Here is a 16,846-nt window from a genome sequence, read left to right as displayed (position 1 = left end):
CAAATGGACTCCTGTTGCTTATCTCCTGGGAAGATTCTGCCACAGGTGCCCCAGGTCTCTGGGGATGCTCCAGCCAGGGGCTGGTGAAGCTCCAGGAGTCACTTTTCCTGATGGTGAGCTGCAGACAACCTGAGGGATGAATGGGAGGAACATTTTGGGCAGGCACGGCATCTGTGCGTCCAGGGGAATGATACTTCTTTGGAGTCTGGTTGTTGGATGGGGCACATGCTACTCAGGGAGAGGGGGTGAGCCCCAAATATTGTCGAGGCTCATAGGTGAAAAGCAGGGAGGGCTGCAGGGATGTGCCTGGGGATGCTTGGGGATGCAGTGGCAGAGCCAGGGTTTGGCCAAGGTCCCTGTGTGCAGCTGGGGATGGATTCCAGATGGCCCTTGGGCTCACAGGCCTCGCTGCAGAGTTTCTTTGGCAGCTGGGCTGCAAGAGAGTTCTGTCCAAAGGCAACATCCATCAGAAGGCAGCTGGCGAGGCTGAAAGGGGAGGAGGAGGAAGAGGAGGGAAGTGGTTTTATTCCCTTGGCCACTGGCTCACAGGGCAGCAGTGGCCTCACAGGGCTGACTCCATTTCTCCATCTCCTCCATCTCCTCCCATCCCTGTGCCCAGAGGTTGATGGCAATGAAGGTGCTTTCCCTGCTGCCTAAAAATATTTGGGACATGGTCAGCAGGCAGGGGAGACACAGCCTGCTGGCCCTGCCGGGGGTGTCCTGTCACCCCATGTCATGGGAACTGTCCCCTGTGCTGCAGGAGACAGCCTGGGGCTGGGCAAGGCTTTGGCTGGGCTGGGGGTGCCTGACCCCTTCCTCTGCATTTGGGGTGGGGAATGGGTTTTGGACAAGTGACAGAGAAACTGGTTGGAAATCCAGGTTTGGGGACGGGTCAGGAGGAAGATGCTTTCCTTCATTGCCTTAGGGGGGGGGGTTCAAAGAGCCACTGGAGGGCGCAAGCTCCCAGGTCCCCAGGAAGGGGCACGGTTCGGGGGGAGGGTGTGCAGCCGGGGGGCTCTTTGGGTTTCCCACCCTGAGGGAGGCTAGAATTTATCAGATGGGTTCAGAAACCAACCTCCAAGCTGAGAATAACGGTGATGGATATCTGCAGCTTGAGCGAGCCCCCAGGGGAGAGCTTTCTCTCCCTTGGGAGGTTCCTTGGGCGTGGATGGGGGGTGCCATGTTCTCAGGGGTCCTCTGGGAGCCACACGCTCGTGATGCACCCAAAATCCCTGGCAGAAGTCTCCCTGTAGTGGGGAAAGCCATGATGGTTGAAGGGGCTGTGCATCACTTGCACCTTGCTCCCAGCACGAGCAGCAAGAAATTTATCCTAGAAATTACAAAACACTCACAGAAATTACGCCTTGAAGTAGGATGGGGAAAAAAAAAAATAAAAAAAAAAAAAGCCACACTGAGAAGGAAAAAAAAAAACAAACCCAAACCAAAAACCAAACAACCCCAGCAACCCACCCCATGGCTGGGATCAAAGCGAGGTGCCGTTCGGAAGCCCTGGGACAGAAATATTCCCGGTTCCTTTGGCCAAGCCGCCGCAGTGAAAGGCGCCTTTGTTCCCGGGCCTCGCTCTCCCGTTTGCCTCACGGACTTCGCTCCGGGACCGCCCGCCCGGGGCAGGTGCGGGGCTGGCGGGACCGGGAGGCTGAGGCTCAGCGGCAGAGCTTTGCCAGGCACAGAAGAGGGGGGTGAGGAACCTCTGCTGCTCCTCCCCCCGCCCACCCACGGCCCAGGGCAGGTACACAACACCCGGAGCTATTTATTCCATGAGTGATGTGCGTCCAAGTGCCCTTCTGCTCCTGCTCGCCACCTCTTCCACCCTAATTCCTGTCTTCTCACATCTTCCCAAACTTCAGACCAAAGTTACACACTTTTACTAATTTTTTTCCCCCCTTCTCAGCTATTTTTGTTGTGTTGGATTATTCCACAAGCTGCACCGCTCCATGAAACTGGAATTTCCCTCCAAACAGCTGCTTCTAGGTACAGGAGCTCATCATCTCTGCAGGACTGGAGACAACCAGGTTTGGCCAAATTCCCCTTCCCAGAATTAAGAAGTGTGGTTCTCACATCCCTCAGGTCCTGTATCCTCCAGGTTACAGATCCCCACATACCAGTCCCTTGGAGCCACATGCCCAAGATCTCACATCCCCAGGTCCCACATTCCTTGGATCCACATCCCCAGCTCCTACATCCCCAAGGCCTTGCATCCCCCTGGACCCACATCCCTAAGTGCCAAATCCCCAAGACCCCACATCCTTCAGGCCCCTCATGCCCCTGGTCCCAAGGTCCCCTCCCACCCTGAGGACAAGAGACTCAAAGGCCCTTTAACTCCCTCGTGTCTCACATCAGTCCAGTTTAAAATCTTTCCAGGTTTTGGACGTAGCCACATTAACCACTTTTGGTGGATCGAACCTGGGGTGGGAGGGGCAGCTCTGGCCAGAGCCCAGCCCGGAAAGCTCTGCCGGGTCCGGCTCAGCCGGGGGTGCGGTGGGGAAAGCTGCCCAGAACAGACCAGCCCTGTGCAAAAATGGGAACCTGTGTTGCTGATGAAAAGTTCTTTCTTTGGGTAGGATGTTTGTGTTTCCTTTGGCAGAGTGGCTGCAGGAGCATGCACAGCACCTGCCCGAGGCGGATGGGATGGTTCTGCTCCCAGTGCACCCATCCAGCCCCTTCCCTTGAAAGTGGGAGGAAAAGGAAAAGGTTTGGGACACACTCCAGTGCTTGATGCAGGTTTGTTGCTAGCGAGTGGCTCGCCTGGGCAGAGGCCTGTGACAGCAGCCCAGAAAACCCAAGGATCTCTTCCAGGACTCATGGAGGAGCCCAGAGAGAGATTTATCTGCCACTTTCTCAGCACCTCTGGGATGGAAGGACACAACCTGGCCCCTGCCCTCCTGGCATCCATGTCTGCCCAAGATGCTTCACCTCAGGACATGCCTTGAGTTGCCCCCAGGGCCCTGCAACAGTTAATGTGCCTCTTCCTGCCACTTATCCCTCTTCTGGGAACCAGCCCCTGGATTGCTCTGGTTTGGATCATGGCTTCCAGCAGAGCCAGATGGGTGTGAGCTGCCTGCGTTCCTCCTCTCGGTTCAAGGCTCTGTCCTGCGGCTGGGGTCCAGCAGGAATGGGGATGGGGAGGGGCTCCAGGAGCAGGAGGGGCTCCGGGGGATAGATAACTGCATGGAGGAGCTCCTGGGGAAGCTGAGATTGAGCTTTGGTCCATGGTGTGCAAGCCAGTATTCAGTCGCCAGGAGGTCGTGGCTGAGATGTTTCCCAGGAGCATGGATTTAGGGACAGGAAGGTGGGCAGCAGCCAAGGCTGATGCTCTGCAGCTTTTCTTCCCTGCTCTGCCATGTCCTCTGCCCCAGGGAGCACAAAGCCACCACGCAGAAGGTGCCCTGGCATCGTGTCCCCTTCCCAACACTTCACAAAAGACAGCTCGATTTCCCCAGGGAGAATTTTTCCATCAGAAACTGCAGCTTTGATGGAAATTCAGGGAGAAAAGAGCAACCAGTGGCTTCCCTCAGCCAGAGTGAAGCCTCCATCCTTCAAACCTTCCTGGGCATTTGGACCATATTGGTAGAGAAAGGCTAACGCTGGTGTGGTACTGTGCCACCTGAACCTAACCTGTTGTGCCCATGAAAGTACTGTCCAGAGCAAAATTTTATATTTTACCAATTTGCTCCTATCTTGATGCAACTCGATGAGTGGGATGATGAGATTTCCCATGAAATGCTGATTCTGGGTCTGTGACCAACCCTAGTCTACCAGTTCACTTGAAATGTGCTGGCCCCAAACTTGGACTTGATGCTCCAGGGAGGCCAATGCTGCATCTCAGGTCTTGCTGGGAGGACCTGAGGCTCAAGGCCAGGGCAAACACTCCTCTGTAGTGACATGAGGCAACCAGGTGGCACTAATTGCCAGGTAGTGGGCTTGACCTCGTGTGAATCCCACCTGTGCCTAATTAGGGCAGGCCCTTACTGCACGTGAGCAGGATTAGGGGGCCAATAAAAGGCTCACACCTGGGGAAGCCAGGGGCTGGTTTAGCCACCTTTGGAGCAGTAGCACTGGTCCAGGCTGGTCAGAGCACCACTCGTGAGATTCTACTGGGACACCTGGTTGGACCTTGGAGCACCACATCCATAGAAGAGGTTTGTCTTCTCTTGGCACTCCTCCATGTGCCTCATGTCTTCCCAGGACTCAACAAGGTTGTTCTCCCAGGGGATGCAGATTGCACCCTCCTTCTTGGGTACCTTTCTACCCACCAGCCCCTGGTCATGGGGGTGCCTGGTGTGAGAAGAAGCCTCCCTTGGCTGCATTTCCATGCTCAGCTGCTGCCTTCATGGCAGGGGAGCCTGGTGGGTGCCATGCACCAGCCATGCACGTTGGAATGGGAAGCTGGGGATGGGTCACTACATCCCTCATGATTTCCATAGGGAATCCCCTACTCTTTGGAATGTCTTGAAGAGCCATGCAACTCACTTGAACTGCTTTGACACTTGTTTATTGATGTGCTTATGGTACTTTGAGTTATGGCTGGTGGTTGTGTTGCTCCCTGCACTCAGCAGCAACAGTGTCTATTAAACTGAATTATTAGCCTAAAATAAGTCTAATTAGAGAGCTGAGACCAAGGAGGAGAAGTGGAGTGGTTTGGTTGCTGCAACAAGCCCCTAGTTTTTGAATCAAACCTTGATGATCTGAACCAAACCATGATGCCTTGCCTTTTGGCTGGAGAAGGGCTGGCTTTTGGAGATTATTTTCTTTCTGGTTTTTTTTACAGATTTTTTTTCCCATGGAAAAGATCCTCACCCCCCCAGAATTTCCCACTCCAACCCTCTCATGCCCTGGGGGAACAGGAATCTGGTGAAAGCATCCCATGAGTGTTTGTCCATCCATTTCAGAGCCTTGCCCTCAGTGCCATGCCCAGGGGTTGCCAGGCCATGGTGTGCTCCTGGGAAGGGTCCTATGTGTGACTTGGGGTGGAACCCAGGGGACTTGCAGGAAGTTCTGTGGCATTGCCAAGGATGGAAAAATCCTGGGGATCTGCCCTTACTCTGAGAAGACATCTGAGCTGGGAGGTGTTTTTCTTTCCATCCAGTTAGCAGGGCCATTTGGAAATTTCCTATGCTGGCTCCTGGCTGCAATGTTTTCATAACGAAATGACCCGTCTGGCAAAGCCTCGAAAAATGATTCACCAATTAGTGACTTACATCTTTCCTGCAATTCTACCTCATTAGCCTTAAATTAAAAAGAAACACATTGAAAATAACAATAATTAAAAAAAAAAACAAAAACAACAAACCAACAGTCTGCAGGAGCACCTTGCAGAATTTTTCAGTTTCTTCTTCATTCTTCTCCTGCTCAAGTGCCTGGGGGTGCCGAGGCAGCAGACACTGGCCCACAGCACCCATGGCTGTGGATCCTCAGGAGGATCCCTCAGGCTCTTGCTACCCCTGGGTGCTGCTGCTGGGCCAACTGCATCCCTCCCGTGCTGGGCCCCAGCCCTGCGGCCACATGGCGGGCAGAGGGGACCTGACCTCTGAGTTCCTCCTCCTTGCTGGGTGAAAAGCTGGACTCCAAGCAGGCCCTGGGGTCTACATGGGTGCTCCCCACCATGACCAAGGACTTTTCTGTCTTTTTGGTGCTCCCCGTGGGCTGGTGGGGAGGCCCGGGGCTCAGGCGATGGAGGGAATGCTGACTCAGTGGCCAAAAAGGCTTAGTCAGCAATGTGAGAAAATGCTGGTGCAGCATTTTTCTTTTGAGCTGTCGATTGGCCCCTTGGAAAAACATTGCTCAGCAGCCTGCAAAAACGTCAACTCATTGGGTTGCAAAAACACTGAGCCATTCGCGAGCCTGGCTGGACGAACCGTGAACAAACCAGTTCTGTCCCTGCCCTCGTTTTCCAAGGATGCTTCTGCCACATCCCATCTGTCTCCCAGGTGTGAGGGGTGAAACCCCCAGGTTTGCCCTGGCAATCCTCTTGAGGTTTGCCCTCAAGCTTGCTCAAGCCCTTTGGGTGGCCACCCTCAGGCTGCCCTCCTGCCCCGTCTGACTTGGGCATCTCCCCAGCAGCTCCTGAGACCTTGAAGGGAAAACAGAAGGCAGGCATAGGGAGAGGTGTCTGCTGGGGTAGCCCCCAGCCCCCTGTGCCTACAGTGGGGACAGTGGGTTTTTCCAGACTGGATAAATTCCAGGATGCAGCAGTGCCTGGACCACGGGCATTCCAGGGCCCTTCTGCTACGCCTGTGATGGAAGTGGAAGAGCCCAGCAATAGCACCTGAAAACTCACTGATTTCTCAGTGGCCCCAGTGCCTGCTGCTCATGAAGGAACTTGGAAACCAAATGGCCATTTCCTAAACTCCTGCAGAGGATCTGCAATCGCTCCTGCTGAGCTGGGTTTTTCAGAAAGCTGCTGGAGTGCTGCAGCCTCTCCTCTTCCCCTGGCACCAGGAGTGGCGTCACCAAACCATCCTGGTTTTCCCTGATGGCAGAGGAAGCAACGAGGCGTGCAGGAACATTGCTGATGGCTCCTGCTCTCTCTAAAGACGTTGTAAAAGGAATGGAGGAAAGGCCCCATTAAGGAGTGCACGTGTACTACGTGTATTCCTTCACTGTTTCAGTCCCAAGAGGATTTTGGGGCCTGGCTGCTTCAGCTCCAGCTGAGAGTGATTTGGACCTTGGCGAGCCTTTTTTTTTTCAAGCCCCTGTAAAAGATGATGCTCACGGCCTCAGCTGGGAGACACAAACACAACTAACACCATGACAGCCTGACCACGTTGCAGTTCTGAATTTATTAGAAACAGCTGTCAGTACATCCTTCTAAAACATTACATGTCAATGTGCTTTATTGCAATTTTTTATTGCATTTTTTTTTTTTTTTTTGATCTAGAGCAAGTAGGCCCAGGATGCTTAGTGTCTGGGATTTAAAAGCCCAACCATCTAGTAAAAGAAAGTACAGCAAATTTGTAACACACCTGGTGACAAGTACAGTGTTGCATTACTGAGCTAGAAACTACAGGATGACTTGTCTGAAAACACTAACATACAATTGGTTTCCTTATGAAGCAGTTTGTTTCTTTTTTTAAAAGTTAAACTACATTAATTCCTTTTTTTTTTCTTTTTTTTCTTTTTTTTTCTTTTTTGACTACACCATAAACGACAGAAGAACAGGTTTTACACAAATAACAAACAGGAGTACCAAAGTTACATGCTAGAATTCACCTGGAAAACAAAATAATTCGATAGCTTCTGGAGAAGCAGGTTCTTAACAGATGCAGTTTCCCTTAAAGAAAAGAGAAGTCAAAGAAAAGCAGAAACATTAATGCAAAAGTTGTACAAAGGAGTGTGCTGTTATTTCAGCCCTCGATACAAGATCAAACACCCACTCATGCTTTACATTGAACCACACCTTATACAAAGAGTCCACTCACAAAGGGACATGTACCAACACCACCCATTGCACATCAGCTCTGGACAGGAGGTCTGGGGGTCTACTGAAACGTGCAAATGGTCACTGCTCCTCGCAGGAGAGCAAGAGGGTTCCTTTTGCTAAGCCTTGGTTTGACAAAGTTGAGTGCTTTGTCCCAGGGTAAATAACATCCCACTTCAACTCGGTTTACAAATAAAGTAGTAACACCCCAAGAAAATCCAGAGTTTAGCATTTCAGAAGCACATACGCAAGATGAACACAATAAACTCCTTTTCATTTGACAAAAAGAAAAAACCCCAAACCAACTCTGCCTAAACGCGTGGCAGAATGTGCTAACAGTGACTTTTGTTTTTATTTTTAAGGGGCAGTGCCACTTACAGCTAATGCATATAAATGTGTACGTGAATATATTTTACATATATCTATATACATACAGTACATATACACACATCCACACTCACACACACACACAGATGCTGCAGACCATTACAATCCCATGGTGCAATAAACAGCCAGATATACAAAATTAACAAGTTTCATCAAACATATCTCCGCTGGATGTAGAATTCACTCACAAAACCAAAAGAGACCAAAACCCCAGCCAGCTGACCGAACACAAACCCCCACCACACCTGACAGAGACCAGCTCAGGGCTGGCACCAGCATCCCACAGCTCCCCTGAGGACACGAGACTGGTGCCAGGGGGTGATATTCACCCAGTGACACTATTTTTCTCTTTGGATGCCATCATTTTTCCCAATGCTCCCAAGCCCCTCACTATAAGCACTTGGCAAGTGCATGGGCACAGTGCTGCCTAATGCAGGGGGAAACCTCAGCCCCCTCGTGTGCCAAGGCCCATCTCACAGAATCCCAAAGGAAGGTGGTGGAGGGGGGGGGCCTCAAATTAAAGCTGTTTTCAGTAATATGGGTTGATCAATGAGGTGGGGTTTTTTTTTCTATCGGTAAGGGCTTGTTTTTACTTTTTTTTTCCTCTCTGAAGCTCGTATTACATTTTTTTAAAAGGCAAATTTTAGAACAAATGGTGAGTCTAGTCATAAAATGTGGCAAATCTAGGTCAATAGCAATAAAAAACCCAAAAAGCCAATTCTGCATTAATTGTATGGAGCCAACCCCAAAGACCATCACTTCAAGCACTGTCCTCATCTAAATGGTTAATGACTTAAAGCTCCCTATCTGCCCCTTCAAACAAACAGGAAGGAGCTGAAAAGGTTTCCAGAGAGACTATTTTCCCCCCTTCCCATTTGGTGGAAAGTATTTCTGCCCACAGAGTGCAAGATTCACAAAAATGTTGGACACACTTCATCTGACCCTATCCAAAGCTGCTCCTCCTGCAGTACTTCACTAGCCAAGCTGCTTAACGAACAGGCCCATGTTTATTTGGGCTAGTAACTTGGTTCCCTTCTCCTGGCTGCACATGTTGTGCCGAGGGAAACGACGGGATCAGCAAAGTTCCCTTCCAATACAGAACGAGGAGCCACTCCTTAAGAACTATTAATATCCTAACTATCTGCTTGCACAGACATTTAAGGAGAAAACAACCAATTATTCCAAAGGGAAGGGTCTGCTCTGGCATCTCCTCTTTTTTTCCATGGTGCAAGGTGCAGGTCCCACATCAGGGTCTGTCTACTGCTTCATCAAACTGCAGTCACAGGGATGCTTTAGGATACTGACCCTTCCTCTTTAAAGCAATTTGCTTTGAATGCTGAATTTGAGCAAGCCTGATGCCCCTCCCCTCACAGCATCTTTGCTCCTAGGCAATGTTATTTTGATTTTACTGTTCCAAAAGTAGAGAATCCAAATCAACATAAAGAAACTTACATGTAACAAAATCTGCTATTAAACATGATCTAAACAAAACAACCCCCAACCCACCATAGTGCTTTGTGAAACTTCATTTTGAACCTGTCCCTTACCCCTCCCAATCCACAAGCAGTACCTGTTTCATGTCTGCACAATGCAGCAAGCATACAAGACTCACTAACATTTCAGATTTTTATTCCCTGTTAGTGTAAAAAAAAAAAAAAAAATTAAACAGACATTCAAAAACAGAAGTGAGATTGTTCAAGTACCAAATAAGGGGCTTTTCCAAACTTAAGATGTGACACTCCTATAGCAATTCTGCTGTTTTAAACAGCCACAGTATTCAGTTATGGACCTGGTGCCACCCAAGCCTGCAGAGAGCCCCGGATCTGGGGCAACCAAGACCCTCCTCCTTCCCTGTCCTACCCAAAACACCACTAATGTCCATGTTCATTTCCACAGTTCCCATTACAGTTGCCTGGCTTTGCAAAGGGCAAACTGATTTTTGCTCTACTGTGACTTGAATTCAGGGATGATTAAATACAAACTCTTTTCCTGTCGTGTTTTTCAGTTGGGGAAGTCTTGCTTACCCCTGTGTCAGTGAGAAAAGAATCAGGCCCATCACATTAAATGGAAAACTTCTTTACCATCTGCCACATCAAGAGAGATGGGTGTGGAAAGAGCATTTTATTTTTGGCATAAGACAGAGGGCTGGACTGGACTGGATATAACTGTAGATTGCAATAACCAATGCAGTTGCACTGCTTCTCAGAATTAAAAAAGCCCAACAAAATACAGCACCCAAATCTAGAGCACTCCAGTATCAGAAAGGGATGGATCACATACTGTTCCCTTCACATGTTAGTGAAGTGTCTGTCAGGACATCCCTCTGTTTTTAGATTGGTTCTTCCCATTCTAAGATATTACTTATAATCAATATAGAAACTAGTGTGAAAAGACTTAAAACTTACTAACTTCAAAAACATGGCACTCGTAGCTGATGCAATGGGGCCAATGGCAACTGTGGAAGGAGACCTGATTTCCATCCCTACAAATACAAAATACTGAATCACCCCTGTTCCCTGCAAATATACTTCAAAACAGATTAGAAGAAACTGTGCATATTCGAGTTTCAACACCCCCAACCCCATTTAACACTGTGCAAAAGTTATTTAACTCTACATACATATTTAATACAATATGGGTCAATGAGATCAGTACTCCTCTAACTGCAGTCTGCTAACAGATGGCTGCTACAAGTAACATTATTTCCCCCTCTTTCCTCCTGATATTTTGACTCTTGAAACTAAAACCTTCTCACATCTTACTGTTTTAAATGAACTTGAGTTCCTTTGTCTTTATGTTCACTTTTCCTGTATTTGTTTTAGGCTTAACAGCTGCTTTTTGGACTAGGGTATAATCCTGTATCTCACAGTCCCATTTCTGATTTCTCAGTTGTGCAAGTGTAGACCAGCTCCTGGACACCACAAGTTTCCTCACAGGTCCAATGCTACTGAGCAAAAAGAATCAGGCTGAGCACAGTAGGACTGAGCCCTCACCCTGTGAGATCACACTGGCTACAGGTCAGTCCATTTTATACCCATTTTCATGTGTCCTACAAGTGCAAAATGGATGCAAAAAGAATCTGTGCAATGGCATGTGAGAGTCAAAGGGGAGCAATAATAGCAGCCAGGACTCAGGTCCCTAAACCAAACACAAAGAGAGACGGTGGCAAAACACGGCCTCAGAGAGACTGCTGAGGATAACGGAGCCAAACACACACGGGCAGAGCCTGCCCACAGCCCTGATCTGAAGGTTTGGCAAAGCAGGAGTTCAAAGATGGCTTCAAGATGGCTTATTGGCTCCCAGTGCATCACTCACAGCAAATACATCACACCTGAGATCAGCGAAGAGATCTCGGAGAGCAAGGGGCCAGAATCCCAACTCACTCACACCACTCCAAAGCCAAGCTACCTTCAGAGACGCCAATGGAATTACACTGTATTTACCTTGGCAGAGCCAGGGCTGGAGCCTGGACCAAGACCTCACAGGATCAGTCAGATTCCACAACTGGGAAACTTCAGACAGTCCTGCTTTGCTATCCCGCTGCTGTCAGTGCTGAGAGGGTGTGCCAGGATTTATGACCCTGAAAGGAGACCTGCGTTTGTTTAAAACAAAACCGAGCCCTATCTAAAAACAGCTCAGATGGGAAACACTTCAGCCAGGTTGTCCCTGTCTCAAAAACAGGGATCAGAAATACATAACCCATCAGCCTCCAGCATTAACACTGTGGACAGAGGAGAGTTCAGCAATATCACAAAGGAGGAGAAAACAAGCAGACACTCCTCTGGCACAGGCATGAGGCACCTGGCTATCTTTTGTGTCTTAACTGATTTCTCTCATTGGGCATTTGGACCTAGCCCAGCAGCAAGGGAATGTCAGATGGACAAGAGGTGTGAGAATGACAGCTTTACAGTTACCAGATTAGAACTGCAGATTAACCAAGCAGTAGGGCAAGTTACTTTAAAAAGAAATTTTTCCACGTCCATATACCACTGAAGAATTCATTTGAGATTTTCCCTAAGAGCAAAGGCTACATCTTGCTTTTCCTTTTCTTGGGGTAGCTGGACAGAAGGGACACACGAGCAGATGTGGGTGACTTTGACAGAGCAGCTTGCACAATTCTCTTCTCTCACCTCCATCTAGGCAAGTTTTATAGTGTTTCATTTAATTAGAAAAAGTGTGTCATCTACAGAATTATTTGCCTGAAGATTACATTCTGGCTGACTAGAAAGCACCTGGGATGTGTCAGGGTCATTAGTGCAAAATAAAACATCTCACAGGCATGCCAGGCAACCAGACTCCCCTTCCTGCAACAGCTGTCATGCTCCAGCCTTTTCACTTCCCTGCTTGCAAATTCATGACATTCAAGTGAAATAATACTTTTAGTGTAAACATCAGAAATCAACAAGCCTTGCATTACTGCCTAGGCATTATAGGAAAAAAAACACCCCACCATTTGACTAGGCAATAAGCCCCAGGGTCAGAAACAGGTCTAGAGGGTTCTCAGACCTGCATGACTGTCTGCTTCCTGTCCTGCACAATGGGTGCATTGCAAAGGAACTGCTTCCAGTAACAGGAACAAAAGTAACTTTCAAGGTTGCACGCTGAACAATAACTTTGCCAGTTGTGCTTTGATGCCAAGTGGCTGAGTTTGCCAAATTTAGCTCTTTTTCATTTTAGAAGCTTAAGGAATGGAAATAAGCTGCTTTGTATACTTTCCAGGGAGGGGATTTATTGGATGATTGCTATACTTGACAAAGCCCAGGACTACCCACTCCAGCATTTGACAGCAGCCCTTGCCAAAGGATGGTACCAGACATACAATAACTGAGGAGTACAGCTCCTTTCGTGTGTTTTACATCATGTCCAAAATAACTACAGGGGAATTTAGATTACACCAGTGTAAAATCTTGCTTGGCTGCAGTGGTGTGAGGGTTCAGAACCTAGATTATAGAAAACAAGCCAGAGGAGATCTATAATTGGCATGCTCATTTCTATACAACTGGAAAGGACTAGACCTCATGAGAGAATTTGGTACAATAAGCCATCCAGAAGCCTCTTCTATACCAAAATCAAGTGTTAAAAGAGCCTGTCATTGTTCAGCAAGAGAACTACAACAGGTGAGTGCAAGCTTCATTCTAGTTTACATTCTGAAGCACAGTATCATCAACAATTGAAAACAGAATCCCAAGCTTAGGAATGGGAGGAAGGGAGGTGAAGAAAGAGGAGAGTGAGGAATTATATCAGGTCAAACGAATTTAGTGTTTTGAAGCCACACAAATGTTTAGCTTTTCCTTTTATTTGTTTCAAGTTTTGGTGTAGAAAGTATGTGCAGATGCTAATGCAACCTTCCCCATAAGTGCTCAATCTAGCAATGAACAAAGTTTTGGTGTGTTCAATTTGGTTATAAATGTTACCTTTGAGTGAAGACCTGTAGTGCCATTGAAACCAAAACTTTGTTACTGTTGGCAAAAAATAAAGCAACGTTTCTTTACAAGCATTTAAATAAAAACCTGAAGCTTTCCCATAATTCCTTTGGTCTTCTCTCACCAAATTCCACGCTACCTCAAGACAAGCCCTCTTTTGGAAGTTTGGCTGAATCGCAGTGAAGCTGCTAAAATTAACAGAGAAGAATTGCTGTGGTAGAGTTTCCCCCCCTAGTTTCTTGGGAGCTTAAGACTGAAAGACATTACTGAGGCCTCCAACAGAGGCTTCAAACTGTCTCTACAAGAACAAGAGAAAACAAAATCCAATTAGAAGTTCCACTGAAGGTGCCTGGCAAAAAATTCTCCATAAATCGATGTTTTGCTTCCATTAATTTTGTATGCATTGTGTTGAGTTTATTCCCCTCATAAGGAAACAAAAGTATCAGTGTAAAAGCACAGCTGAGCTCTTAAGGTAGCACCAGGACACCTACACCCAAGTTGTCATCTTGTTGCTGCTAGGCCTCTTTTTGATTCACATTCACAGAATCACTTCTTGTGCAAAACAAGCAGTCTAAGGAGAAAGAATGCCCTCCAAGTTCTAATAAAAATTGTAGAAAAGAATCCGAGATAGCCAACACTTTCCTCCTCCCCAGAATTTATCTGCAGAGAGAGGGGGGCATCTGTGCGTAGACAGGATAAGCAAGCCTGACATTTAGGGAATCGTTGTGTTGGACAAGGGATGTCTGCTGGTAATGAAGAACCAAATCCTTCAGTGTGCTGTACAGGTTATACGGTTCCGCAAACCCGTAACCTCTTGGAGTGCTGTAGATCACACAGTGTTTCACTTCTCCATCAGCTCTGCAAGGAAAGGAAACAGGCGAGTTTAACATCAAAGGACAAACCCAAAGTGACAGCCTATTAACAATTAACCAATGCAGCAACCCTGCCAGTCACTAAATTACATAATGGAGGACCCAGTAGATGCAAGTAGAGGAGATTAATATAGTCTGTGAAGAAACAGTGCTTCAGGGCACATGATTAAACACTCCTGCATAATCCACAGAAGAGGCCTCTTCTATCCCAGCAGTTCAATTCCCTACTGCATTGCTCTCCAATTGTTTCTTAGGAGAAAAAAAAAATAAAAAAAAAAATCAAGAGCTTAACCAAGAAGATAAGTACCTGATGTCATCTAAGATTCTGTGCTCAACTTGTCCAGAAACCTTTCCACTAAGTGAAGAAGCCAAAACCTACAAATTCTTGGGATGTACAGAGTATTTTGTGAAATGCAGCAGTAACCTTCAGTGTGCAATTTTTTAATGTTAAGCATGGCTTGGGTTCAAGTTAGTTCATTATCTGGAGTCATAGTGACTGAGTCCCTAACTTGGCAAGCAGTTACTGCAACACAGCATTTCCAAAGCTGCTAGAAAAACTTAGCTGCCAGAAAGATGGAGCACTGTGTAATCCCTGCACTGGAACCTATTGCAATCCAAGTCACGTGTAGGAGCAGGTTCCATTTTGCCACCACTTTGCTGGCCTATGGTATGATACCAACTAAGTGCAAGCATCTGATGAACCAATCACTCCAGTGACTGTGACAATGTCTTGAACATGGCAGATGCTACAATCTTGAGTTACCTTGGGGTGATACACCTTCATATATTCACTTCTTGGACTTGCTTTCAGAAGCAATTAACCTCATGTGAAATGAATCAGTGAAAGCCATTTTGCACTCCAGAATAGGCCTGAAGGATTTTTAGATAATGGAATCAGAAGTATTTCTGACCTCCATTACACCACCATAAAATGAAGTGAAACACAAGAAATCAATGCAAGGCTGTGTGACTGTCATAAGAACTACTGCTCACAAATAATGTCTCCTCTGAAGCATCACTGTTATCTTAAACATGCAAGAGAAAGAATCCAGGGTTGGCCAAATCTGAATATGAGAATGTTATGGCTTTACAGCCCTGTTATTCTTCTTCCCATGTGTTCCTTGCCAGGGAAGAATATGGGAGAATTTGGCCTTAATTTACTTATGAATGGTGCTTCAAGTTGGGATACTTGAGAATTTTATACTAGCTACTGTGGTGACTGAAAAGACTGCTAGAATTACAGTTATTGCACATTCAAAGCACATGTTCTCATCAAAGCTTTATACCATGCTATGCTTCCTGCAAACACATTGAAATGGGTAGGCCTAGGGTAAGCCTGGCTTGTGTTCTCCAAAAGGAAGAGCTGTGGTAGATATTTATGAACTGAGCAGTTAGAACAAAAAGGAAAACAGACTTACACCACAGAACAAGCATAACATCCTTTCTTGCTGCTCTCTCGAATTAAAAATGCTCCATCAGGTTTCCCACAGAGCAAGTCTTCTGCTTGGATACGGTTGAGATCCCCGACAAACCAAGTTTTTTCATCATGATGTGGCAGGTTTTCATCTTCTTCATTCACAAAATATGTGCTGGAAGAGAGAATAAATTTGCTAAGTCAACCACTGGTTAGTAAAGGAGTTAAGAGTGATTTCTTTTTCAGAAGTAATTCAAAGAAATACCAGAACACACCCACACTGGGAGGGTCAGGTTCCTAATGGACATATAATAAAGGCTTCAACTTAGAACTTAATTGTTCCGACTTTGTAAAATCCTAAATGTTTCAGCAGAGTTGCTGCCTCATATGGAGTACAGTTCCCCCAGAAAATTTATCCCTTTTTCTACAGTCCTTTACAAGAAACTAGGGCTTGGTGTTACCAACCCCCACAAGAGAAAACACTTAATGGAACACTCCTCAGTAAAATCATATGTATAATGACACTTACTCATCAATATTTTCATTTTTGATTCCCAGCCAGTCGTTTATTCGCTTCTGTCTCACCCCTTTGTGATTGAGCCATCTGCCAGAAGAAGAGAGCATTGATACATTACTTCAGTGTATGTCCATGTTTTCTTACTGAGCCAGGTGAAGCTCAAACACAAGGTACCACAAAGAAACAGCCAGAAGTTTAGTTTGTTCTCCAGTAGAAAGATCATAGACTCCATAAGAGTGTTTCCTTGCATCATCTTCTGAGATGCATCCTTTACTGCACACAGCAAGAAGCCTCTCAAATGGAGAAACAGGAGGGTAGACACTGCACAGTGCAGTCCAGAAAGAAGGCAGAATACAAACTGTGTCATCTGCCTGTGCCTCTTGGGAAAATAAAATGCCACTGGCTTCTTCTACCCTCCTAATATCACCTTCTGAGATAGTGTGTTCCACTCTGTCTTCTGCTAGAGTCCAGCCCAGCTGGGTAACAGGGGTGTCAGTGAAATCAAGGGTGGGCACCAGCAACATCTGCCACACTTTGCACAAAAAGTACTCATAGCAGGCACAGGCTTTGGTGATAACTCATTTGTATTAAATGTTCTATTTACTGGAGTTAAAGACTGTGCACATAGTTGTGGCAGGCTCTTTAAGTAAGAAAGTCATGAAGAGGCCAAGCAATTATTCAGATGTCCCATGGCAGGATGTTGTACCTTAGAACTCACAGAACTTTGGTTATGAAAAGAAGATTAAATTCACATTATCCTGATGGAAATGCTCATTAATCAGGTTCATCAGAGAC

General features: G+C 46.8%; 1 protein-coding gene across 2 annotated transcripts in view; it reads right to left on the bottom strand.

Moving 5' to 3' along the window:
• Window positions 1–6,781: 6,781 nt before the first annotated feature.
• The window catches only part of PIK3R3 (phosphoinositide-3-kinase regulatory subunit 3), a 78,974-nt gene continuing 68,909 nt past the window's right edge, over window positions 6,782–16,846 (bottom strand). For both annotated transcript variants that reach the window (XM_071750247.1, XM_071750248.1), the window contains 3 exons: window positions 16,064–16,138; window positions 15,539–15,709; window positions 6,782–14,106 (listed from right to left, as the gene is read on the bottom strand). In XM_071750247.1, the coding sequence (XP_071606348.1) occupies window positions 13,905–14,106; window positions 15,539–15,709; window positions 16,064–16,138 (448 nt within the window). In that variant the 3' untranslated portion in view covers window positions 6,782–13,904. The remainder of the gene's footprint in view (window positions 14,107–15,538; window positions 15,710–16,063; window positions 16,139–16,846) is intronic.

Source organism: Heliangelus exortis, chromosome 8, assembly GCF_036169615.1.
Source record: "Heliangelus exortis chromosome 8, bHelExo1.hap1, whole genome shotgun sequence".
NCBI classification, from domain to species: domain Eukaryota; kingdom Metazoa; phylum Chordata; class Aves; order Apodiformes; family Trochilidae; genus Heliangelus; species Heliangelus exortis.
This window is presented reverse-complemented; position numbering and strand designations above follow the sequence as displayed.